Source organism: Danio rerio, chromosome 14 (assembly GCF_052040795.2).
Source record: "Danio rerio strain M-AB ecotype USA chromosome 14, GRCz13ab, whole genome shotgun sequence".
In the NCBI taxonomy this organism is placed as follows: Eukaryota; Metazoa; Chordata; class Actinopteri; order Cypriniformes; family Danionidae; genus Danio; species Danio rerio.
Window position 1 is genome coordinate 7,180,001 of NC_141034.1, and position 26,786 is coordinate 7,206,786.

General features: G+C 34.5%; 1 protein-coding gene across 4 annotated transcripts in view; it reads left to right on the forward strand.

Moving 5' to 3' along the window:
- Positions 1-26,786, forward strand: part of adam19b (ADAM metallopeptidase domain 19b) — a 248,445-nt gene that overhangs the window by 21,784 nt on the left and 199,875 nt on the right. For 3 of the 4 annotated variants that reach the window (XR_015507042.1, XM_087281061.1, XM_087281062.1), the window contains 11 exons: positions 3,722-3,800; positions 5,318-5,394; positions 12,313-12,517; positions 15,777-15,842; positions 18,171-18,242; positions 18,323-18,489; positions 21,589-21,673; positions 21,756-21,895; positions 23,591-23,768; positions 23,882-23,971; positions 25,298-25,493. Coding sequence is in view for 3 of the 4 variants with exons in the window: in XM_087281061.1 (XP_087137187.1) it covers positions 3,722-3,800; positions 5,318-5,394; positions 12,313-12,517; positions 15,777-15,842; positions 18,171-18,242; positions 18,323-18,489; positions 21,589-21,673; positions 21,756-21,895; positions 23,591-23,768; positions 23,882-23,971; positions 25,298-25,493 (1,355 nt within the window). In the remaining variant the exon portion in view is untranslated. Of the gene's footprint in view, positions 1-3,721; positions 3,801-5,317; positions 5,395-12,312; positions 12,518-15,776; positions 15,843-18,170; positions 18,243-18,322; positions 18,490-20,408; positions 21,027-21,588; positions 21,674-21,755; positions 21,896-23,590; positions 23,769-23,881; positions 23,972-25,297; positions 25,494-26,786 lie in introns of those variants that run through there. The other variant, XM_087281063.1, reaches the window with a different exon arrangement.

The window sequence follows — 26,786 nt, forward strand, 5'->3', positions numbered from 1 at the left end:
TGTTTAGGGCAACAATACATTCATTTTCTTGTCGCCTTAGTCCCTTTATTAATCCGGGGTCGCCACAGCGGAATGAACCGCCAACTTATCCAGCAAGTTTTTACACAGCGGATGCCCTTCCAGCCGCAACCCATCTCTGGGAAACATCCACACACACATTCACACACTACGGACAATTTAGCCAACCCAATTCACCTGTACCGCATTTCTTTGGACTGTGGGGGAAACCGGAGCACCCGGAGGAAACCCACGCGAAGGCAGGGAGAACATGCAAACTCCACACAGAAACGCCAACTGAGCCGAGGTTCGAATCAGCATCCTTCTTGCTGTGAGGCAACAGCACTACCTACTGCGCCACTGCCTTCCCAGGGCAACGATACTTTAATACAATTAAGACAATACTCTGATTAAGAGTCTTCGCTATGTACACAGCGATTTTTGATTACCTTAATCCGAATAAAGTCATAACTGAACTAAACAGAAGTGGAATTAAGACATGTGGAGTATGCATATATTAGTGGTTATTGTTGAAGTACACCTGCGATCAAACTGTTACCATCATGTAAGACTTTTTGCTGCATTTTGCGACAAAATCCACACACACGGCTGTCAGTAAAGGACTGCAGACACACACATCACGAATTTATTTTTTTTTTCATTCAGCGTGCGGTATTAAATTACATTAAAACAACACTCTTCCACCAGTCCTTACTCTATATGCGCATCTAATACCCCAGTTTGTTATGGGGGCATGAATAAAATGTTCATGAGTCAAAGTGAAACTGCCGAACTGCAGTTAAAGTTGAAAAATTAAAGATGAAACACCCAAAATTACATGAGACTCTGCAGGAAACGTGAATAGCTGTCACAATCTCTAACCACCAGAGGTCGCTGAAAAACATTATCTCTCGTTCAAACTACAGTTTATGGACTACAACTTCAGCTTCCTCATCTGGACTGATTACACTAGCACCACCTGAGGATTGTCAGAGACTGATTACGCACACTATTTAAGCAACACACTCACTCACTCCCATGGTCGCGTCTTGTTAATTGTAATAGTAACACTACAACGCGTTTTCCTTGTCTTGTTTCTCAGTGTTTTGACCTTAGCCTAGCTTATCCTTTTGTCCTTGTTTGCCGCCTGCCTTGTGTGCCAGTTTAGGTTCAGTTCAAAACACAGTTCAAATATTTTATTATGTGTTAAATCGTGTCATTTTGGGGGCGTGTACACAGGTCGCTGTTTTAGGGGTGTGTTGCTTCACATTACAATTAGTTTTGACTTCACGCCCAACTTAACAAGGGGGCGGAGCCAAGAGCTCCCCCGCTTTAGCAAGAGACAGGCAGACAAGAGTGAAGCAACATGAGTAAGAGGACCAGCATTCAGCCATACATGTACGACTCGGACACAGACCAAGCAGAGACTACAAAATAATTTGTGTCTTTGCATATTTTTACAGCAAACTGTGTGCTAGTTGAAAGTTCCGAGCTTGTACACTGAGACTAATAACCATGCACACTGAATTAACTTTGACTGAGGCTATAACTATAGGGCGTCACACACCGGATGTAGCGCTCAGAGCAGAGACCTGGCACACCAGACACGCACATTCACATTTTATTTAAAATGAAACTATTTAGATAACGCTCTGTGGTGCGGCTGAAATATGAACAGTGTCCAGAGTCTATTAACAGTGTCTAAAATCTATTATAGTTTCTCAAAACAGCGACGCGCCAGCGGTCCGCCTCAGAACGCCTTTCTTTTTAGACCAGAATGCCTATGGGCGCACAAATGAGCGCTAATGCATTTGCTATTTAGGGCTTACTCACACTATGCCATTCGTACCGTGCCCAGGCCCGTTTCCCGGATCGTTTGAGAAGTGTGAGTGCGCTGAATCGGGCTCAAGCACGGTTCACTTTGCCAGCCCTGGCCCGGTTGGAAGAGGTGGGCCTGAGCGCGGATCACTTGGGCTTTGGCGCGGTACGCTTGTGTGTGAGTGCAAAACGCGCCAAAGCCCGAACTGAAAGCGATACGTGACTTTTAAGGTGTTGTTTCATATGGATTTATTAATCATTCTTACTGTTCAGTGAACGCAAACTGCCGTCGTTTATTAAAGACGCAAACTCCTCACAGCACGTCAGCTGCGCGCCTTCAGCAGACCTCCTCATTCCTGCAGGACGAGAGCTTTATGATTGTTTATGAGCGCCAAAAGTGGCGGATCTGTCCGGTAAAATATCTGACTGCGTGTCACCGCATCGCTAAGGACTGTTTGGCGAAATATTTGACTGCATGTCACTGCATAACAAACGACTGAAAGGATATAACTAGAGAAATCTCCACTGTGCTACTGGGTGAGAGCGTATGGCAAGCCGTTTTAGCATTTAAACCTTGTTCAGACTATCCATAAATATATTTAGAGATATCTCTAATTATATTTTGACTTGTCATAATTATAATTCGACTAGTCAGATTGGAGATATCTGCAAATATATTATGACTGACAAGTTCTATTCCTCCATTGACTTCCATTGAAAAATATTTGCAGATATCTCTAAATAAGTTTTGACTAGTCACAATTGTAATTAGAGATATCTCCAAATGAATTTTGACTAGTCAAAAATCCATTTTAAGATATCTACAACTGTAATTTGACTATTAGTAAATTAATTAGAGATATCTTCAAATATATTTGTAAATATCTCTAAATATGACGAGTTAAAGACATCTCCAAATGTATTATGACTAGTAAAAACTCAGTTAGAGATATCTCTAATTACAATTGTTACTAGTCAAAATTCATTTAGAGATTTCTGCAAATATTTTTCAATGGAAGTCAATGAAGGAATATGACTAGTCATAATATATTTGCAGATATCTCCAATCTGATTTTGTACTAGTACAATTGTAATTGCAGATATCTCTAATTGTCATTCTGAGTAGTGGAATTATAATTATGACTAGTCAAAATATAATTAGAGATATCTCTAAATATATTTATGGAGTCAGAACAAAGATTTAAATGCTAAAAAGGCTTGTCATAGAGAGTGCTTCTCACTGAAAAGAGCAGCAGCAATGACGTAAGCGTGCCGTCGGGGGAGACCGGAGGGGGGACAAGCGTGCTTTGGCCCGGTTCGAGGCAACTGTACCTAGTGTGAGTACGGCCTTAAACAGCGTAGCGCAACGCCTCAAAACGACTCTTGCGCCAAGGTGAAACTACCAAAAGACTATTGCGCCGCGCCTTTCGAGACACTGCGCCGGGTGTATGATTGGGCCCATTTAGCGCTTAGTGATTTTTGTTTTAGTCTTTAAGCAGAAAGAGGAGCAAACTGTCCAAGTAGCATAAACAGACTGTTCTCAAACTGTGCTCACATTAACGGTATCTCCGGTTTCAAAGCAATCTTCCACTTCAGATGAATATTTAATGAGCTCAATGCCATTAAAGGAAAGAGACTTCACACTGTCAGCCATTTTCTGTGTTTCTGTGAAATTCTCAACCCGTAAAGCTTCTCAGTTCCTTCTCTCCAACAAACTACATCTGATAGGAATCAAATCTTGATTCATGTGCGACTCCAGAGAAGGAATGGAAAGAAGTTGGGAAATGTTTATGTTTTTCCTTCATGCAAGTGATGGAAGTTGTCTGGTTATGTACCAGCTGTGCTCTGATTAAACATATAGCTGGGTCATTTCGTCATTGTGTGTGCGTGTCTGTGTTTTTCATAGGGAGCTGTTCTCCTCGGAATATCAAGAAATATGGTACGATACAAATGGAAATCGGCAGTTTTCCAGACCTTCCATCAGGGTAAGTGCTGGAAGTGTTCACTTCTTTATAAAACTTGAACAGTTCATTTTGTCAACGTAGTCTTGATCCCCTTTAGATATTATGTTCACTTTAAAGGGATAGTTCAATTTTCACGAATTTCATGCACGAATGAATCGAAGATCACGCACGAATGAAATAAATTTCTCATGCAAATGAAGCGAATTTTACATGCAAATTTTAAGCAAATTCAAGCCACAAATTTCAAGTGAATTTCCCACCCGAATGAAACAAATTTCACGTGCAAATGAAGCAATTTCACACACAAATGAAGTGAATGAATGAAGCAAATTTCCCATGTGAATGAAGAAAATTCAAAGCAAATTTTTTGAAGAGAATGAATGAAGTGAATTTTTTACGCGAATGAAGTAAATTTTAATCGAATTAATCGAATTTCACGCTAAGTTTTCAAGCAATTTTTTCACGGGCAAATGAAGCACATTTCATGTGCAAATAAAAGGAATTGTAAGTGAAATTTCAGTTCGAATGAAGTGAATTTCACATGCGAATGAAGCGGATGAAGTGGATTTCCCGTTCGAATTTAGTGAATTTCACGTGTGAATGAATTGAAATTCACACGTAAATAAAGCGAGTTTTTTTTACGCGAGATTAAAGCGAACATCCAGTGTGAATGCCCCATAAGGGCACACTGTAAAAACACTTTTTGTTTGTCTAATAAAATGTGTATCACCATTTTTTTTGCTTAACATCAAGATCACGATTTTCTCACGATTCTGTAAATATAAAGTAAAGATTAATATGATTATCCTATTATTATTGTTAATTCTTAAACATATGGTTAAACAACACTAATAATATTAGGCCTATGTATAGGTCTGCTGTTACTTAAAATGCAAAATTTTTGACAGTCATTATGGTGAACTTGAACAGACTTTAAATCTGTCCTGTTTGTTAATTCACAGTAAAATGAGAACATCAGAATACAACTATTCATAATTTAAAGTTGATTTATTATCTTTAATAATATGTGCTTGTCATCTGTTATGGACAACATTATTAGACCATTTGTTTTCACTGGTAAAATTAGAATTTTGTCATTATCAGATTCCTTCTTGCATTATATTTAACATTATATATATAGGCTTGGGTTGTTATACTGACACAGTAAACATTTATTTTCATGTACAACACTTTGTGTTCGCTATGAAAGAAAAAAACATATCAAATGCTTGTCTTAATCATAACTCTAAAATGCAATATGATTATTTAAATGATGTGCGCACCGGTTTTACTTTCACTTCCGAGTGCAGATCATGGCTGCTGTCACTGTGGGAAAAAACACACACATGCAAATCAAACCTCCCGCACGGCCCTCAAATGATCGCTCTGTGCAACAAACTGAACGTTATTTACAACTTCAATACCTGTTATTCACAGCATATGCAGGTTGTGTTCACTAAAGTAGGCATCACGCACGTGTTCTCGGGAGTAAACAAACACCTCGCAGTCGGCTCACTCGTGATTTGTCTCGTTTTCAGGATCACTGCTATTATCATGGGTCAGTCAAAGAGGCAGAGGGGTCGAGTGTGGTCATTAGCACCTGTGCTGGACTCAGGTAAGAACCAGAGCAGATCTCATACAAATATGTTCAATAGACATTAATGATGAGAAGTTCGGATCATTTTACTGACTCGGATCTTTGAGTCTCGTTCATCAAGAACGAATCTTTTTTTCGAGTCATTTCGTTCATTCGGTTCAATTTGCCAAAATATTATTAAAATGTTATGAATTGCTTCCAAACACATCTACAACTAGCCCAAAAGGTTGATCACACGACAAATAAGTCATAAATAGAATATAACAAGGAGAAAATAATAATTCAATGTTTACCTGCTCTTTTGTCTATAAAGATATTGTTGTCTCTTTGCTCAGCTCAGCTCTTCATGTCTTCAAATGTCAGGGGTTCATTCACGTTACTCTGACAGTCACATATAATCTTAATCAATGCACAGTCTAAGCCGATAGGAGCCATGATTGTTCGTTCATCATGTGACAGAATGACTCAAACCCGAGGACTCGAGAGATGAACGGTTCAATTCTTTTTCCGGCTCTAAACGCATATGATTGGCCCTTGATAAACTTTTTACGGCTCTAAACGTGTATGATTGGCTTCTACCAATGTGATGAAGACCTGAAATGAACGATACTACCTGCACAAATGTGCGCACGCGCGGATGAACGAATCACTCCCTGAGAGGACTCATAGTTCCTGAGTCATATTGAAGATTCGTTCAAAAAGAACGAATCGTTCATGAACGACCCATCACTAATAGGCATTTCATTCAAAATGTTTGTAATCAGTATCCTTAAGTTTTTGACTCAATAGTCACTTTGGCTGCTAAATCACCTGTCATTTAAAACTTCTACTTCAAGTAGTTGGTGTGGTACTTGTGGTTTTTTATTATTGTCAGTTATTATTACTGCTGTCCTTTCTTTCTTTTTACTGTCATTATTACTATCATACATTACTAAGCATTGTTGTTACCAGTTACCACTGACAGGTTTCTTTCTATCTGTTTTACTTATATGTGTGATACTTATACTCATTTATTGACTGTTATTGTCCCTTATGTATGTACTCTGACCTGTCCACCAAGTTACCTTTACATGCGCGCACGCACACACACACACACACACACACACACACACACACACACACACACACACACACACACACACACGTTTGTTTTAGTAAAAAGCGGGTACATTACATAGACTTCCATTCATTTTATACAGTCCAAACTGTATATTATATTGCCCACCCCACCCCACCCCTAAACCCAACCATCACAGGAGTCCGTGTGCAGCTTTACTCTTTGATTAAACTCATTCTGTGGAGTTTATAAGCATTTTGAGAAATGAGGACGTCACCAATGTCCCCATATTTCACCTAATTTTTGTAATACCTGTATCATACCCATGTAATTATACAGATTTGTGTCCTGATATGTCACAAAAACACGTACACTCACACACACACACACACACACCTACCTGTACCTGACTATGTTTTTTTTGTTTTAGTTTTTTTTTTTTTTTTTTGATGTTCCTTTGTATTTGTATGATCCCAATTTATGTGCCTTTTTGCATATTCTAATAAAAAAAAAAACTTCTACTAGCATACTTTGATTTATCAGCTTTTATTTTCTTGTTATATCTAAATGTTGTTCACTAAAAAATTTAATTTTAAAGTGATAACTCACACAAAAATAAACATTTCGTGATAATCATTCACTTGTTGTCACAAAGCTATTTGAGTTTCTTTTGTTTATTGAACACAAAAGACTTTAAAACTTTAATTTTTAAACGCTGGAAATCTGGAACCATTGACTTCCATAGTATTTGTTTTTTCTACTATTAATGTAACGCGGGGAGTGACACAAACAACTCAAGTAGGATCCATGTGCAGGTTTATTCAAAGTCAGGCAAGCAATGGTCAACACAGGTGCAAGCAGATTTATAGAGGCAGTCCAGAATCATAGTCAAATAACAGGTGAGAGGTCGTAAGGCAGGCGGCAGACTAGGACAAACGGCTAACAAGGCTAAGGTCTAAACACAGGAAAACAAGACAAGGATAATGCGTTGTAATGTCACTTTACAGCTAACAAGACTCAGCAATGAGGGATTCAAAGTGAGCTCTATATATGTGTGTGTAATCAGTACATGAGCAGCATCAGCTGTGTGTATGCAATCAGTCAGGATCTGGAACCGGTTGTGTGTGTGGAGCATGACTGGTTCTTGTAGTCCATTTATCAGCAGATTTGTAGTTCATGTGGATGTGAGTGTTTACCAGCGACCTCTGGTGGTTTTATTGCTGGTGAACATGACTCTGTCATGGTAGGGTGATCAAGACAGGAACAAAAACAGGTTGTAGAATCCAAGTGCAGTTTAATTAATGTATTGTGCAGTGACAAAAATCCCAAAATCAAAGTAACAAAGTAAACAAACAAACAAGGAACTCAAACAGATAAAACTCGAAGTAGACTTTAACAAGAATAACAGGATACAGACTGGAATCGGGAACAAACATAACAACAACAACGAACGACAAACTAACAAACAGAGGTGGAATGGTTGAATATATTGGCCAGGTAATCAACGGGGAAACAGAGACAGCTGTGATTGCAATCAGTTTAAATGGAAGACCGGGTGTATGCACGAAGGAATGTGTGGATATGTAGTTCTTTCGCCACTGTAGTTCGCAGGGAGTTGCAGGCGAACTACAGTGGCATCTGGTGTTCATGCACAGTCATGACACACAATGGAGGGGAAGGGTTACAGGTTGCTAACATTTATCTTAATATGCTGTTTTGTGTTCAACAGAAAAAGGAAACCCAATGTATAAAACGTCAAAACGACTCTTGCGCCAAGCTGAAACTAGCAAATAACAATTGCGTCGCGCCTTCCGCCACATTGCGCCAGGTGTTTGATATGGCCCTTAGACTTTTAAGCAAGATTTTTATTCGATAGAAGGTAACAACTTTCTCAATTCATAGACAGTTAATATTCACATTTTCATGTATATATCATACATACACTGTAAAAAAATATATGTAAAAATGAGCAGTTTTTCATATTTTGTTATTCATGTTTTTATTTTTTATGCTTTTGAATTGCATTGTTGCACCTTTTAACCTTGAAAAGTTTAAAAAAGTGACTTTTACAGGCCCGTAGCCAGCCTGGTGTAAGGAGTGGTTCTTTTCTTCTCAAAAAGTGGACCTTTTTGCAGTTAAACGCCTCAGTTTTTATTTAACTATAAGATTTAAATACTGCATTTTAGTGACTTTTTTTGCTGGATTAGCTAGTCAGATTTTATCATAACCACACTTTTTGATGTAAAAAATCTAAAATATTATCTAAAATATTTTCTTAAAATTTCAATAAAATTTTATTAAACAAGATTAATAATAAAAAAATTACATTATATATCATTAGGAGAAAATAGCAATCTGTTAAAGTCCTAAAGTAAAAAAAAACTGTCTACTATAATTTATTAGACAAAAAACAAACTAGCCAGCACATCCAACTGCCTCAGTCACAATGTGGACATTTCAATAATTAAAAAAAAAAACATAATAATAATAACAATAATAATAATAATAATAATACAATATTAATTCATTCTTCAGATTTTATTCTAGCCTCTTTGGTTAAAAAAACATAAAGCCTTATTCAATGGATTATTTTCATTATTTATGATGGCATAGCAGTTAAAAAAGGACGAAAATAGGACAAATGAGCTCATATATGGGACAAATTCTGGACCTTTGTCAGTGAGGGGTGGGTCTTTCGAACCACCCGAACCCCCCTGGCTACAGGCCTGAAACGTTAGAACACGTTTTATGCTTATAGTAAATGTTTTAATAGAATTTTGGCTGTAAAAGCGCACCTACAAGTGTTTCAGGCGCAGGTCAGACGTGACGGGATTAGGGCCTTTTGCTGTGAAGTGACACCTGATGGCTGAGGACTCCGCTTGCCATTAAAGCCTTCATCGGACAGTTATTAAAAAAATAATGTCAAAAATAGGGAAAGGAAATAAACGTAAAAGTCAATAAACATACAGGACGTCCCGGCTTATGCGGCCAGCTAGCCTATGGATAGATTTTCATCTGTTAGGAAGTTAGTAACTTTTGCCTTAAGGTTACCCTTGTTGGCAGTCTTTTTGAACATATGTTCAATATTTTGCGATAATGACGCCGCTGCCTGCCTTTTCTGCCTTGCTCTTTTCGACCAACACCGTTACTCAGTATTCATGTCGCATCAAAGATTCAAATATTACCACTCAGTGGGTTATGTCATGTGACTTGCATCACATTATTGTGGCTTCGAGGGATTCAAATTACTGGCCAGTTATTTAAAATGACACTTTATTACAGTACATACTGAATATAAATATATTATATTAATTATATAATAAATTTATTATATAATATTAAATTACATAAAATAATTAAATGGACAAATTCTGGACCTTTTTTGCCGTGGGAGGTGGTTCGTTCGAACCACTCGAACCCCCCCTGGCTACGGGCATGTTTATTAACATTTAACACAACATAATAGGTTGGTGTTGTAAATTACGATACAAAAACGATACCGAAAATACATTTTCTGTTATTTCACAGACTTATTTCTCTGTATATTTCTCTATAAATTATACTATTTAAAACTACAATAGAAGTCACTCCTTTTTGAAAAGACTTGTTTTTAAGATCTTAACTTGTAAGATAGGGGTATTTTGGAGGATTGTTTTAGAATGGGTTATTGTTTCCCTGCTAGTTGCTGGTTTGGGACTGTTAACTGTTTACATTTCTGTTCAATTTTCCTAAAATTACATTTAAAACTTGATTTTTGCATGAAACTAATGTGTCCTCATTGCACAAAACCTACAGTTTATTACCCCAGGAAGTGAGTTCAGAGAGTTCACTAGAGCAGCAGCGGTGCCGGGTCTCTGGGTTTCTGAGTGGGCTGAGGGTAGATGTATAGAGTCCCGTTGAGCACTCGCACTCCTTCAGAGTCTCAGTTTCCTGAGTGAACAGACACGCATTGACGGACGTCCAAAAAGATCGATGGACATATTTAATACAGCACAGCTTGAGTGGATTGGGTTTGATTGGAGAAGAGGGAAACTGTAGAGCATACACGTGCTCTTCCAGATGATTTTCACAGCTGCGGTGAAAGAATCCAGCAAATGAACAACATGGAAACGTTTTTCTTTTTTGTCCACTGTTTGTTTTTTGCAGATGTTTCAATAGAGAAGCAAGCATTTAGGTGACTTTTAAAGAAATTTTAAGGGGTAGTTCACCCCAAAATTAAAATTAGCTCTGGCTAAATCCACGACTGCATGTAATGATTCATATCAGACTTTGGAAATATTTTAAAAGCCAGGCTTTCAGAATCCACTGTGTGCAAATGTAATCATGCTCTTTTATTTGGGATGCGGCATGCGGTGTCATTTTGATTATTAATAAAACAATAAAACACACCCAGAAAATATTTATTCTCTTACTTCTGCCAATGGGGTTTAAACATTTTAATTACATTATTATATTTGAAACATAAACAAAACTTGATTGGTTGTTTTGTTTTTTAAAAAAGAGGAGGAGCCAATTGATGTGTCCCGCCCTAAATCCCTGTAAGTTCCAGTGTAATAACATTAACACATCGAATAAAGCTGCTCATTTCAAGTCATCCGGGACTTTAACAGCAGCTTTAATTAATTAATTAATTAATTTATGTTTTATAGTCATTTTACTGCAAAAGATGCATTTTATACTTAAAGTTTTTATCTTGTTTTGAGTTTAAATATCTAAAAATGGTAAAACATTTTGGAACGCAAGTGGTTCGGGCCGTGAAGGTGATGTGACGCCTATTACATAAAAATGTAAGAAAATGTAAGCTTGCGTATCCTGGTTGGAGAAAGTTGAGTTTAAACAGTGGCTGAAAAGTCGCTGAAAACAACCGCGTGATTTATTCTTTCAAGCTTAGTTTCTTCCGAGCTTATATCTGAGTTCTGTTGCATGGTTGTGCTCCATTGATTTATTTAGCTACAACTGTTTATTAACAGCTGTTTATTGAGTTAAAGGTTTGATAATGATTAGAACTTAAAGTGGCGATGAGGTCTTCAAAACAAATATGAGAAGGTCTTTAAAAAGTCTTAAAAAGCTATTGAAATTACCTTTAGGGTTTCTGCAAATACCCTGTCATGGATCCTTGTTCTTTTTCCAACAACGTTTGACCTTGAAAAGTTCAAAAAGTGGCTTTCATTGACATTTTCAATAGTTTAAAGTGAGATAATGTCTGGGTTGTTGTTGTGTATTAAGCTACAAAAACTTTAAATTAAGCTGCCAGTACTTTGTCTGTTATTATTTCTCTACATATTATACATTATATTATTGCAAACTTCTAAAATGTCATGTTCACTTTGGTGAACTGTAGAGTTGAATTTTTAACATCAAAAGTCGACAGAGCAGAGATCAACATCCCATAATACAAGTCTCAAACGTAAATAAACAAACACTGAATCTCCTAATATGAAAACTGTTAATGCACAGATCTTCTTTACAGTGTAACTGTATATTAGTTTCTTCATCTCAATATTGTCTATATTTTATTTTGCATTTCAGTAGTGGAAGCATTTTCGTTGATATCTGGGTGTCGATGCACATCTGTGAAGCGTTGTGTGTGTGTGTTTTGGGGAATACTGTGATATCAGGAAGCAAGGAAATCTGTTTTTGCTTAAAAAAAAAAACAGTTCAGCATAACACAAGTTGGCTATCAAATTGGTTTGATTCCCTTCTTTCTTCACCCTCCCATCCGGCATAAAGATCGTTTTAAGCTTCCCGTGCAAAACCCAGCTGAGAGCTTTCCATCCTGTCGGCTTGTTTTAAACGTCTGTGACCTCTGATTTTCTGCTTTATCATCTTAAAGTAAACCGAGCTTTTGATGATAGACTTGTTGTCTTTTCAATCCCCAGGGGCTTGATAACCGTCAATAACAGCGTGAGCTACATGATCCAACCACTAGCTAACCAAACACACTCTCAGGGACATGCTGTGTTCAACTCTCGGAGGCTGAAGCTGCCGGCGGGCACTTGCGGGCATCACCATGGAGACGGGCATCACACCGAAAGCCTTCAGGAGCTGATTGATGTCATGGCAAAGCCTCAACGGACCAACAGGGTGAGATCATGAGATTGCAACCCTTTTTAAATCTAGAAGTAGAGATAGTCCTGGATCCAGTACTTTTATTTTGGAAATGCTTATTGATTGACTTCGGGTTGCTTCATATTCAAAAATATTTTCTGCAATTTGCATATTTCAGCAAACGATATTGATTGACAGGCCTGCTTCAGTAACGTGTATATCAACAGGACAGGATTTGCAAAGAAACTCTCTGAACTCAGGAAGCAGCAAGTGCAATACTTAGATGCTAGATTTTTTTTAAACTAGATTTTTTGATAGTATTTTGAACTTACTTTTTGAGCTATGTAATTCATAACCACTGGAATCACAACTATAAACGAGGATGCTTCAATCACAGAACAGGAGTTCTTGTTTGTTAATGTAAATCAGGTTTGTGTTGTACAGTAACTATATTATATCTCCATTGACCTTATTCTCTGATGCAGAAGTGTGTTTATTTTTGCGATTGTTGTAGAACTTCCAGTGAATTTGTCTTTGGGAAAAATGACTAGGAATAATAAATGTCAGTAAATGGTCAAACTACTTGCTCTACAAACAAGTGTGTTCATGACTATATAGACAAAGTAGAGTAATATAATAAGACAATGTCAGTGATCATGGGATTGCAGCCAAATCCAATCTAGAGATAGTGAAATGTTTATTGACTGACTTTAGGGTTACTTCATAGTCAAAATCTTTTTATCAGCACTTGCCATGAATTATTTTAAAATTTTAAAGTCACATTTTGTTTTACTAATATGTAACAGAAAGTTAGCCTAGCATAAGACAAGTCATAGAAGCATTAAATAAATGTCTGTATAGCTTTTAAAATGGTGATTTTGACCTATCCCACCTTTTGTAACAATCTATATTAAACAATTTAAAGCTAAATATAAACATTTTAGATGACTTTATATACTGCAATAATATAGACTTCATCGCAGAATTCATGCGATAGCTGTTGAATGAGTTTGCTTATAATGTTTATAATTATAACATTTATTATTATTAATATTGTTGTTGTTTTGTTATGACTTTTATTATAAAAAATGTACTACATTGAATGAGTTTGCTTATAATAGTAATAATAATAACAACAACAATTATTATTATTATTATTATTATTATTTACAAAAAATGTTTTTAAAAATAGTTTTTTTTTTGTTTAATTACACAATTGTGCAATGTTTTAATTTTTACAAGAATAATTGTAATTTTATTTTAAATAGGGTTCCTAAAAATATGTATATTTTTAATGTTAAACTAAAAAAAATGTGTCTAAATTAAATATGATTCATGATTTATTTAAATTTATTGGACTATATATATATATATATATATATATATATATATATATATATATATATATATATATATATATATATATATATATATATACACACACACACACACACTCACACAAACACACACACAGTTAAAGTCAGAATTATTAGCCCCCCTTTGATTTTGCCCCCAAAAGATGTTTAACAAGGAAATTTTCACAGTATGTCTGATAATATTTTTTCTTCTGGAGAGTCTTATTTGTTTTATTTCACTTAGAATAAAAGCAGTTTTTAATAAAAAAAAACATTTTTAGGACAAAAGGTTTAGCCTCTTTAAGCTATATTTTTTACGATATATATATATATATACATATATATATATACATATATTCCATTTGCATTTACTGAAGATGTATTTGAAGTACAGTAGAGTGGTTCCATGTAAATGTCAACCATCCCAAGTTTTCACCAAAATAGTGAGATAGCGCTATTATATATTAAATATTGAAATAGCTTCTATGCTTTTTGTGTAGCCTTGCATTTTACAGTACTGTAAACATATTCAAAAATGTCTCTGTCAGTGTTTTCAAACAATTGTACTTGATTTACCAAAGTCCCACAAGTGCCAATTTCACATCTGTCACATTTATAACAGAGAGATGTCACATCCATACCAGAGCCTGTTCCTCATAAATGCAAAAATGTCAAAGAAAATCAAATCAGTCATTTTTGTTCTATAGAGAGCAACTCTTATCCTTTTGATTAGCATCGTTTCTTTTGGGTTGTGCAGTTTAATTCACAGAATTTCTACAATATGTTGTACTGCAAACTCGCTAACGTTTTTTTCCCCTCTTTTAAATTATAAAAAAATGGTTACAGATTGATATTTCTCTGATTTCATAACTCTGCATTTAGTAGTTTTGGAAAGTATAACCAGATGTTTCAATATAAAGTTAACAAATACTTTCTCTGTGTATTTATGTTTTGAGATTTTACAGCAAATGTCACATCCATAACACTGGAATTGCTCAGCAGGCCTATATTTATAACTTAAAAACATATGTAGCTTATCATAATAAATGTTGTCCAGATAATTTTTTAATTCTTGAATATTTATTTAATTGTTATAGCTAGAAATCTGCCAGAAATCTGTATTTAGAACCACATATTGGTTGTAAAGCCTTATTTAATTGAAAATAATTCAATATACCGTAATTGAATATATTAATTATATAAAAGAATAAATGTAGTGGGCGAGGCAGTGGCGCAGTAGGTAGTGCTGTTGCCTCACAGCAAGAAGGTCGCTGGTTCGAACCTCGGCTCCTTTGGCGTTTCTGTGTGGAGTTTGCATGTTCTCCCTGCCTTCGTGTGGGGTTCCTCCGGGTGCTCCGGTTTCCCCCACAGTCCAAAGACATGCGGTACAGGTGAATTGGGTAGGCTAAATTGTCCATAGTGTATGAGTGTGTGTATGAATGTGTGTGTGGGTGTTTCCCAGAGATGGGTTGCGGCTGGAAGGGCATCCGCTGCGTAAAAACTTGCTTAATAAGTTGGCGGTTCATTCCGCTGTGGCGACCCCGGATTAATAAAGGAACTAAGCCGACACGAAAATGAATGAATTAATGTAGGATGTAAGTGAACATGTTCTGAACTTAAGGGGGAAAAAATCCTGGTTGTATTTTGTTTCATGTTCCATTTATGGAAAGTACCATGATAACATAACTTGTTATTTAAATAAATATGAAGGGCTGACTGAAGTGCTACTAAACCAAGGATTCATTGTGCTTCACATTGGCAAACATGAATAGAGTGTCTGTCCCACACCAAAGACACAGGATATCCCTCATACCCAATTAGTGGCGTCTCACAGCTTTTCAATTCATAAAGGCAGATTTAAAAGCGGTGACTCAGCACTTCTTCTCTTGCATATCCAATTAAGCCATACTCATCCATATCTCGTTCATCTCTTCCTGCAGGAGAGAAGAGACGTCAGCAGTAGCATGAAATACGTGGAGCTGATGGTGGTGGCTGACCATGCTGAGGTAAAATCTCATTTTATTTACCTGAATGTTGATTTACATCAGCAGACAGCATAAAACTACAACCCCAAATCAGAAAAAGTTGAGACAGTATGGAAAACACAAATACAAAAGGAAGAAGTGATTTTTAAATTTACTTTGACTTGTATTTCATTGCAGACAATACAACAAACATTATTTAGAGTGTTCCTTATGATTTTAATAGCTTTTTTTTTTTTTTTTTTTTTTAAATTTTCACAACACACAACTTATGAAAAAAAAATATATATAATATAAAAATACAGTTTAGTTATTTAGTTATACCACATTGCAATATGTTAAAAACACATGCAGTTGAAGTCAGAATTATTAGCCCCACTTTAAATTTTTATTATTATTTTTTTATATTTACCAAATGATGTTTAACAGAGCAAGGAAATTTTCACAGTATGTCTGATAATATTTTTTTTTTCAGGAGAAAGTTTTATTTGTTTTATTTCGGCTAGAATAAAAGCATATTTTAATTTTTTAAGCACCATTTTAAGGACAAAATTATTAGCCCCTTTTAGCTATGTATTTTCAATAGTCTACAGACCATCGTTATACAATAACTTGCATAATTACCCTATCCTGCCTAGTTAACCTAATTACCTTAGTTAAGCCTTTAAATGTCACTTTAAGCTGTATAGAAGTGTCTTGAAAAATATCTAGTCAAATATTATTTCCTGTCATCATAGTAATGATAAAATAAATCAGTTATTAGAAATGAGTTATTAAAACTATTATGTTTAGAAATGTGTTGAACAAATCTTCACTCCGTTAAATAGAAATTAGTGAAAAAAATAAACAGGGGGGCGAATAATTCTGACTTCAACTGTACATTGAGAAATGGACTGTTGTTCTTATAAAGGATAAAAATGATTTAATCTGAATGAGCTCAGACATTTTTAGTTCAGACTGACGAGTATTCCAGGATAAGGGGGCAGAATGACTAAAGGCTCGCTTCCCTATTTTAGTTCGAGCCAGAGTTCGAACAGACATATGATACATTTTACTTGAACGTATAGCACATACTTGACCTATGAAGAAGGGAACTTGAGTATAAAAGCTCCAGACTAAAACAAGCCTTGTAAACCAGAGTCATCCAGTGGGTGTACCTTCTTACACTTAGAGAAGGCCACTCAGCTTTCGCATACAGTTAACAATGGTGAGTTAGTCTACGACAGCCTATAACAAACCTCAGGGCACTATAATAAACAGAGTTTAAGGGCTGAAGACATTTGTTTGAGGCATTCATATATAAAAAATGACCATGGTCAATCAATGGTAAAAATTTGTAAAAAAAATAAAAATAAAAAAAGGAAAAAGGCGCATTTATTCATGACAATTTGCATTTGTATAATGTCATTATTATTATTATTATTATTATTATTATTATTATTATTATTGTTGTTTATTATATGCATATTTATATTTGTTTTACTAAAAACAAGCTTAGATTTGTCCACCTGTCGGGTTCTGCATCACCATATTGGGCATGAGAACAGGATGTGCGTTTGGATATAACTCAGATTTTTGACCACACTTCGTTATTATTTTTCATTTATTAATTCGCTGGAAATTAGAAATGAATTTAGAAATAGTTTTTTAAAAAATCTTTGCGCTTAACAAACCATAATAATTATGTAATGGATGTCTTCAGTGGAGTGTGTACAAAACCGTTTACTTATCCAGGAAAGTAATGGAGTAAAGTAAAGAGTAAAAGTAAAGTAAAGAGGCCAAATAGAGGAGGCTCATTCTTTATCCTCACACTGCAGATGGTCTGTTTAACTGTTTTCTCACTAGAGAAGCACTTTTCCACTTACAAAGTTGCCATGTAAATAGCAAACGCGCCATGGTGGGATGCAAATGACTCTTAAAGAAAATGGGAGATGAGACTCTCATTTGGTTTAATGCACGTTATGTTCAAAACACACCCATAACTCATTAAGAGAATGAGCACAATCCTGTTAGACCATGCGCCGGGCACGGAGCGTATTTTTCCGTCCTTAAAATAGCAAAAGTAGATTCGGACACGCCCTTAATGCTTTTGACTTTGCGCCTTGGTCGCTAAAATAGACCCCTTATTGTTAAACAAACAAATGATAATTATTCATTGCTTTTCTCTGAATAACTAGAGTAACTTTAATGTAAAATCAGTGTAAATTATACTATGAAAGAAAGTAAAATTCGATGTCTTATTGTAGGTTATTCTTTTTCATTCTAGTTTAAATAACTTCTATTTCATTGCAATGCTGCATCCTGTTTAACACAGAATGATGCGTTCTAATAATGTCTCTCTTTCTTTTTTAGTTTGTGAACCACAATCGAGACCTTGAAAAGACTAAAGCAAAGCTTCTTGAAGCGGCTAACTTTGTGGATAAGGTGAGGTCGCACTATTAAACGCAGCTTTTCATCACACACCCACAAATGAACTCGTATCTGATTTTTTTTTGTGTCGCCAGTATTATAAATCATTGAAGATCCGTGTGGCTCTGATCCGCTTGGAAATCTGGAATGATCAAGACAAGATCAATGTGACGGACAACCCCTACAGCACCCTTGGTGCTTTCCTGTCCTGGAGGAGGAAACAGCTGCCACAGCTGCCCAATGACAATGCTCAGCTAGTAACGTCAGTCTCAATCACCCCTCACAACACACAGTGGGGGAAATAAGTATTGAACGTGTCACCATTTTTCTCAGAAAGTATATTTATAAAGGTGCTGATGACTTGAAATTTTCACCGGATGTTGGTGGACATTTCATCAAGACAATGATCCAAAACACAGACAGGGGTGTAAACATCTTCTTCAAAAATATTATTCCTAGGAAAAAAACATGATGTGTTCAATACTTATTTCCCCTACTGTATTCACAAGCCATCACATACCCATATTAATCTTGCTTTGTATTAGTTTTGAGTAGGGATTAAAACTGTTTCAATGTTGCGGTTTTGGCAACGTCATGTGGTTATTGTGGCTTTATTTGAAGCTGGCATTATTTTCTTTTCTCATTTTGAACAGAAATCCAGACCTCGTATTTCCTCATTTTGAAAGCAAAAGAATAAGTTTTGTAAAATATGTAGCCAGTGAATGGGCTTTTGAATTACAAAAAATAATAATAATTTTAAATATAATGATAGAAAATGTATATAAAAATACTCCATTCTTAGTAATCCAGATAAGTGTAATGTTATATGATGTGTTCTAATATCATCCAGTGTATGGAAGTGTATGTTTCCACCACTGATTAAAGCATTAAAAAAAGGTTATATTGTTTTTTTTTCCCTCAGAATTGCATGACACTAATGCAAAATTGTGATATAAAAACCTCAAAAATATATAAGTCAGAATTGTTAGATATAAAGTCAGAAGTGTTAAATATAAATCACAATTTAAGAAATAAAGTCATGATACTGAGATAAAAAGAATTCAGAATTCTGACATTTGTATTTTGCAATTCGATGAAATAGGGTATATGCCGAGCTAGTGCCGTTCCCATGCTGATACACTTCCGGTGACCTGTTATTGTGAACTTTTTTCCATTTTATACGGTTCCTTATACAGCTTCGATGTTGTAATTTCATTAAAATACATTCAGTTAAATAAACGTTTGCATTTATTTAGTTGCTCAAGCGAAAAACGAGACAAAAAGCTGTTTACTCGCAAGTGCTCATCAGAATCGGCAGGCTAACGCAGAAGCTCCATTGAATATACTGGGGTAAAATAAATGCTCATATTATAAAGACATGGCGGGGGAAATGTAATTTAATCCAGTGCTTCTTGTACAATCTGAGACCCACTTTAAATTGGAAATCACTCAGCTAGTGGAGATCGCTGATTTTTAAAGAAAACAGACCTTAAACGCACTGGATTTTGCATTGGCATTCAATTCGCCGGAAGCGCTTAACCCAGTTTACTGGCAAATTAAAAGTCCTATTAGCATGCTTCGGCATATACCCCATTAAGTGACAGTTGCGATTTATAAAGTCTGAATTCTGAGATATGAATTCACAAATTTTTATAAACATAAAAAGTATTCAGAATTCTGACCTAATTCTTATAACTTGCAATTTTGAGATAAAAAGTTGCAATTCTAAGATATAAGTTCAGATTCTAAAAAAAAAGTTGCAGTACAAAAAGTCAGAGTTCTGAGATTAAAAGTCATAATTCTGTCTAATGAGCTAAGGTCAGATTTCTGAGATAAAAAAAAAACTTGCAATTCTGATTTTATCTCGCAATTTTCAAAAGCAGAGAAATTAAAATGGTCGTGCCCAGCTGAGTCTGGTTTCTCTCAAGGTTTTTTTTTTCTTCATTTTCGCAAAAACAAAAAAGTTTTTTTTGTTCCCTCTCCGCTGTCGCCTCTAGCCTGCATGGTTTGGGATCGGTAGAGCTACACATCAATGAATTTGCTCTTTAGTATTAGGACTCTCGGTAGTGATTTTTAAACCACACTGAACTGAGCTAAACTGAACTGAACCTAAGCTCTGAAAACTGAACTGACACTGTTCAATTTACTATGGCCTTTTATGTGAAGCTGCTTTGACACAATCTACATTGTAAGAGCGCTATACAAATAAAGGTGAATTAAATTGAATTGAATTGAATTCAAACAGGCTTTCATACCAACGTAACAGCATTCCAGCAACAAGCAATTTGACTGTCTGCACCAGACACGACACAACAGAATTATTTCTATACCAACCATTCAGAAGGCCAGAATAGTGAACTGCACTTCTAACCAACTGGACAACTTTAACTTTATAACTATCCTATATAACTTATTTATAACTAACGTATATAAATATATGTGGCTGCTTTCAGTATGGTAGCAAATGTCATGCAAAATGGTGTTTAAACTTACACTGGTAACATTTGGTATCACTGGTAACAAGGGAATAAAGCACATAATCAGTACCTGAGGTGATCATTGTCATAGTAGTTTAAACTGTCGTTTGGTTGCAGCATCGCAGAAATAGAAACTGTTTTCTGTTCATCTCAGACGGAAGAGACAAAATCTGCTTTTTTAACATGGAAAAGAAAGATACATTTTATTGTGAGTACTTAAAACACTGTTTTATTTAAAACATGTATTTAAAAGTTTTATTTCCTTTTCAGTTTCAGATAAAATTAAATACTGTAATACGGTTTTGGAATGACATGAAGAGAAGTAAATAACATTTTAATTTTGGGATGAACCGTCCCTTCAAGGTCACATGAAGTGCTTTCATTGATAATGATAATATGCACATGAAATGTGCATTTTTATTGGATGTTTGACGTAATCGCAACTAAAATAAGAAGAGTGGGTGTGGCATAGTGTAGCTCCTCCCCTTGTTAAAAAAACAGCCAATAGCGGTTGAGAGTGCGATTGGTTGAACTCAAGCGCATCAAATGAGAATCGTCATGAAGTGGGCGGGGCATGTCAGACATTAGAGAGCATTTGATTGGTCAGATAATTTAATGTGAAGCTAACGTAAGAGGTGACATGACTAAAACCATTGATCCAAACTACAAGCTTTGCATGTTTATTTCAGTTTTATATCTTTTAAACGCAAATTTTGTCACTGTTTTGGTGTGCAGGAGCAACCTAAAAACTAACAATACTGCTAATAATATCTAAAAAACATTCATGGGACCTTTAAATATGTCAGTGTCTGTTCATCTAGTCAGTGGATTGGTTTCGCCACAGTGTATTGGTATTTAAATAGTTGATTTTTTTGTGTTTATAGCGGTGTGTCCTTTCATGGCACCATCATTGGTCTGGCGCCTCTTAAAGCCATGTGTTCTGAATACCAGTCTGGTGGAGTCAATTCGGTAACTTTACCTTCATTCTTTTGTCTTTTATTGCCAAGAGTTTTCATTTGTTGAAACCACAACTCTCTCTCTCTTTCTGCAGGACCACTCTAACAGTGCTGTGGGCATCGCTGCCACCATGGCTCATGAGTTGGGGCATAACTTTGGTATGAGCCATGATAGTCCAGGTTGCTGTCGAGCTCAAGCAGAGGATGGAGGCTGCATTATGGCTGCTGCCACAGGGTGAGAACCACAAACTACATGTGACATTATTCATTCATTCATTTTCATTCGGCGTAATTCCTTTATTCATCAGGGGTCACAACAGCGGAACGAACCGCCAACTTATCCAGCATATGTTTTACACAGTGGATGCCCTTCCAGCTGGCGAAACAACTGTACACAATAATTCACACACTACGGCCAATTTAGCTTATTCAATTCACCTATAGCGCATGTCTTTGGACTTGTGGGGGAAACCGGAGCACCCGGAGGAAACCCACGCCAACACTGGGAGAACATGCAAACTCCACACAGAAATGCCAACTGGCCCAGCCGGGACTCGAACTAGTGACCTTCTTGCTGTAAGGTGACAGTGCTAACCACTGAGTCACTGTGTCGCCCATGTGACATTATGGCAAGCATTATTTTTCATATTACTAGTACTAGTGTCTTCGAGCTTTGGGGGCTTATGAGTTGCTGGGTTGTAGCTAAAAAACATATGCCAAAGTAATTGGTGGTTCTTTCTGCTCTGACGACCCTTGATAAATCAGGGACTAAGGCGAAAGAGAGTTAGTAGTACTACAAATGTCTTTTAGATCAGGAGTCTCAAACCTTATTTTTTTATTTAATTTTATTCTATATTTAATTACATTTTTATTAATATTATTGTCATTATTTTTGTATTTATTAATTTAATTATTTTTATTTATTTAAAAATTGTTTTTATATATATTTTTTATTTAATTTTATGTTTAATTTAATTTATTTTTAACTGTAAATTTAATTATATATTTTATATTTAATTTTATTATTATTATTATTTTATTTCTTTTCTTTTATATTTTCTTTTCATTTTTAATTACATTTTAAAATTTTAATTTTAATTTAATTAATAAATTATTTTATTTTCAATATATAATTTTTTATTTAATTTACTTTCAATGTTTTATTCTTTATTTAATTACATTTTTATTATTATTATTGTCATTATTTTTTATTTATTATATTTAATTTTATTATTTTATTTATTTTATATTTGATTTTATATATTTTTATTTAGTTTTATGTTTAATTTAATTTATTTTCAAATTTAAATTTAATTTTATATTTTCTAATTAATTACATTTTTATTATATATATATATATATATATATATATATATATATATATATATATATATATATATATATATATATATATATATATATATATATATATATATATATATATATATATATTATTAATTTATTTTTAAAATGTAATTTACTTTAATTCTATATTGGGTAAACTTACAGCGCAGTGAATGGGAGAGTACAACAAATATTGTTTTTACAATCCTGTTTGCTGAAGTAATAAAAGAAAAACTCAACTATGGCCTTATCAGGACTTTTTCAAAACTGAAAAAAAAAATACTGTCCTGCCCCCATAGACACTACATTACAGTTTTTTATGCAAAGATGATATAATACATCCGTAAATACATATAAATGTACATATGCTTTTTTTAAAATCAAAATATTAAAAAACATTAAAGCATTAAAGATCTGATGACCGCTAAACATGTCTTGACAGTCTTGAGACACTGACTCTTAGAAACTAGTGGCTAAGATTAAGTACTATTAGCGTGAGAATAAACAGTAGAATAAGGATTAAAAATTAAAGTGGCCTGCCAATGCTACAGACTCTCAAAGCTAAATTTTCATTGATGTTGTTCAGGGCTCCGTTCCCTCGCGTCTTTAACTCCTGCAATCAGAATGAGCTGAAACGCTACCTGAGCTCCGGCGGGGGGAAGTGTTTGTTCAACCCTCCCAACACCAGGGTCATGTACGGCGGGCAGCGATGTGGAAACGGATACCTGGAGGAAGGAGAAGAGTGTGATTGTGGAGAGGTGGAGGTCAGGAGAGAGTTTCATTGCTTCCTCCCGGCTCGTTTTTTCTCCCATGCTGTTATTCCGATTGATTCCGATTTACACTCACATTTTCCTTTTCTGTTTCCTGTACTACAAAGGAGTGCTCGAGTCCCTGCTGTAATGCCCACAACTGCACATTGAAGAGCGGAGCCGAGTGTGCGCATGGAGTCTGCTGTCATGAGTGCAAGGTAAATCACAGTGTAAAAATAAAAATAAGAAAAATAAAATAAAATATTAAAATAAAATAAAACATTTTAATTAAAATGAAAAAAGTGAAATAAAAAGAAATAATAATAATTAAATTAAATATAAAATTAAATATAAAATATAAAATTAGAAAAAAATGTAAAAATAAATAGAATAAAATATTAAATAAAATATAAAAATTGATTAAAAAAACTAATTAAATATAAACTAAAATAAAACCTAAAATAAAAAAAATAAAAAAATACACATTAATAGAATAATGATAAAAATAAAATGTAAATATAAAAAGTAACATAAAATTAAAAAACATATATTAAATTTAATAAAAATTTTAAAAACTAAATAAAATAGCAAGAAATAAAATATTATATTATATAAAATAATAATAATAACACTAAAAATAAAAATTTTGTTAAAAATTTTTGTAAAATAAATAGAAAAAAATGAATATAAAAATAAAAAGAAATTAAATAATAATAATACAATTAAATATAAAATTAAATAATTTTTTTTAAATTAAAAATAAAATCTAAAATAAAATAAATAATAATAAAATTAAATATAAAATATAAAATTAAATTAAAAAATAAATAAAATTTAACATAAAATTAAATATAAAATACAAACAATAAAATAAAAAATATATAAAATAAATAAGTAAATATAAAATAATACAAAATAAATAAAATAAAATGTGTTTATTGTGAATATTTAATGTAAACATTTTTACCATGTAAACAGTTTTTGGTGACTTTTAACAATTAATATAACAGTGCGGTGATATGTTTAAAGTATTGACACACACAGACAAAAAGCTCACAACATTAAAATTCAGACATCATTTACCAATTCCTAGCTTAAAGTAACAAGTAGTCCAAATTTTGTATAGCTTGGTTTACCATCTCTTGGAGAAAGCAAAAATTACGTTTGGGTTATGATTTTTGGTAAACACTTTATTTTAAGGGGACATAGTTGCAGTGTATCTATTCATTTAACTACTGATTCATATTAATTAATTACATGTACATAGTTACCATATGGTTGAGGTTAAAAGGTTAGGTATAGGTAATTGTGGTAATTATGCATAATTCATTGTAATTACTATAGTATGTGCATGTATGTCACCTTAAATTAAAGTGTTACCTATTTTTTTGTACATAAACTTTCATACTTAACATTTTATATGTCTTTCTCTTACCGTTAACGATAGCTTTAGACAATTTAGGCTTTTTAGGTTAATTTAGTTCCCAAATTTTCATCTCTAAATGAGTTCTGGCTTTATTTTCTTTCTCTGAACATTTGAGCAGTTGAAGAGTCCAGGAGTGATGTGCCGTCCCCCCTCAGGCTCGTGTGATCTGCCCGAGTACTGCGATGGCAAATCAGAGTCCTGTCCTGCCAACTTCTTCCTGATGGATGGCAGCAGTTGCGCAAGTGGCAGCGCATACTGTTACACTGGCATGTGTCTGACGCTGGAACAACAGTGCCTCTCTCTTTGGGGCAAAGGTCTGTGCCTGCTGAAGTCTTCTTAAAAGATCACTCCCGTTTTCGAGATGGGATCCTAGTCCTTAGTCCACTACATTGTTGGACATTTTATTGAATTTTGCAGCAACTTGCTGGCAGAACTGTTGCCAGCAAGTTACTGCAGCTGCCCCTTTACAGTAACTTACCTGTAAATGTGTTTTACAGTAACCTTACCTCAACTTAATTTTATGGTAAAATGCCCACATTCTAATTTACAGTATGACAATTTCTACTGTAGTTTTACTGTAATTCATTTACATTTTACACTAGCAGTACAAAACCTTTATATTTAGTACTTACTGTTGAATTTAATCAATTACAAACAAGTGACTGTTTTTTTTCATTAACTGTCTTCAATTACAGTATAGCAGTACTTTGATTACAGTAGTATACCGCAAATTCCTAATATGCAGTAAATTACTGTAAAAGTTTCAAAATAACCCACAATGCAGTGCATATTACAGTAGTGAACGTTTCACTACAGAAGTGAATGTTTGTGGTATTTAACTGGGAGTTTTTGCAGTAAATAACTGTAAAATTGTGGCAAAGTCTAACAGTGTACTCAAGTACTTTGATTACAGTAGAATGTGGCAAATTCCTAATATGCCGTAAGTTACTGTAAAAGTGTTAAAATGACCCACAATGCAGTGCATACTACAGTAGTGAACTGTTAAGAATGTTTGTAGAATTTAACTGGGTGTTTTTTGCAGTAAATAACTGTAAAATTGCGGCAAAGTCTAAAAGTGTTACAAGTACTTTGATTACAGTAGAATACCGCAAATTCCTAATATGCAGTAAGTTACTGTAAAAGTGTTAAAATGACCCACAATGCAGAGCATATTACAGTAGTGAACTGTAAAGAATGTTTGTGGTATTTTACTGCAAGTTTTTGCAGTAAATTACTGTAAAATTGTGGTAAGTCTAACATTGTACTCGAGCACTTTGATTACATTAGATTACCGCAAATTCCTAATATGCAGTAAGTTACTGTAAAAGTTTTAAAATTACCCACAATGCAGTGCATATTACAGTAGTGAGCTGTAAAGAATGTTTGTGGTATTTTACTGGTCGTTTTTGCTGTAAATAACTGCAAAATTGCGGAAAGTCTAACATTGTACTTAAGTACTTTGATTACACTAGAAGACAGCAAATTCCTAATGTGCAGTAAGTTACTGTAAAAAACCCCACAATGTAGTGCTTGCTACAGTAATGAACTGTAAAAAAAGTATGTGGTATTCTACTGGGTGTTTTTGCACTAAATAACTGTAAAAGTAC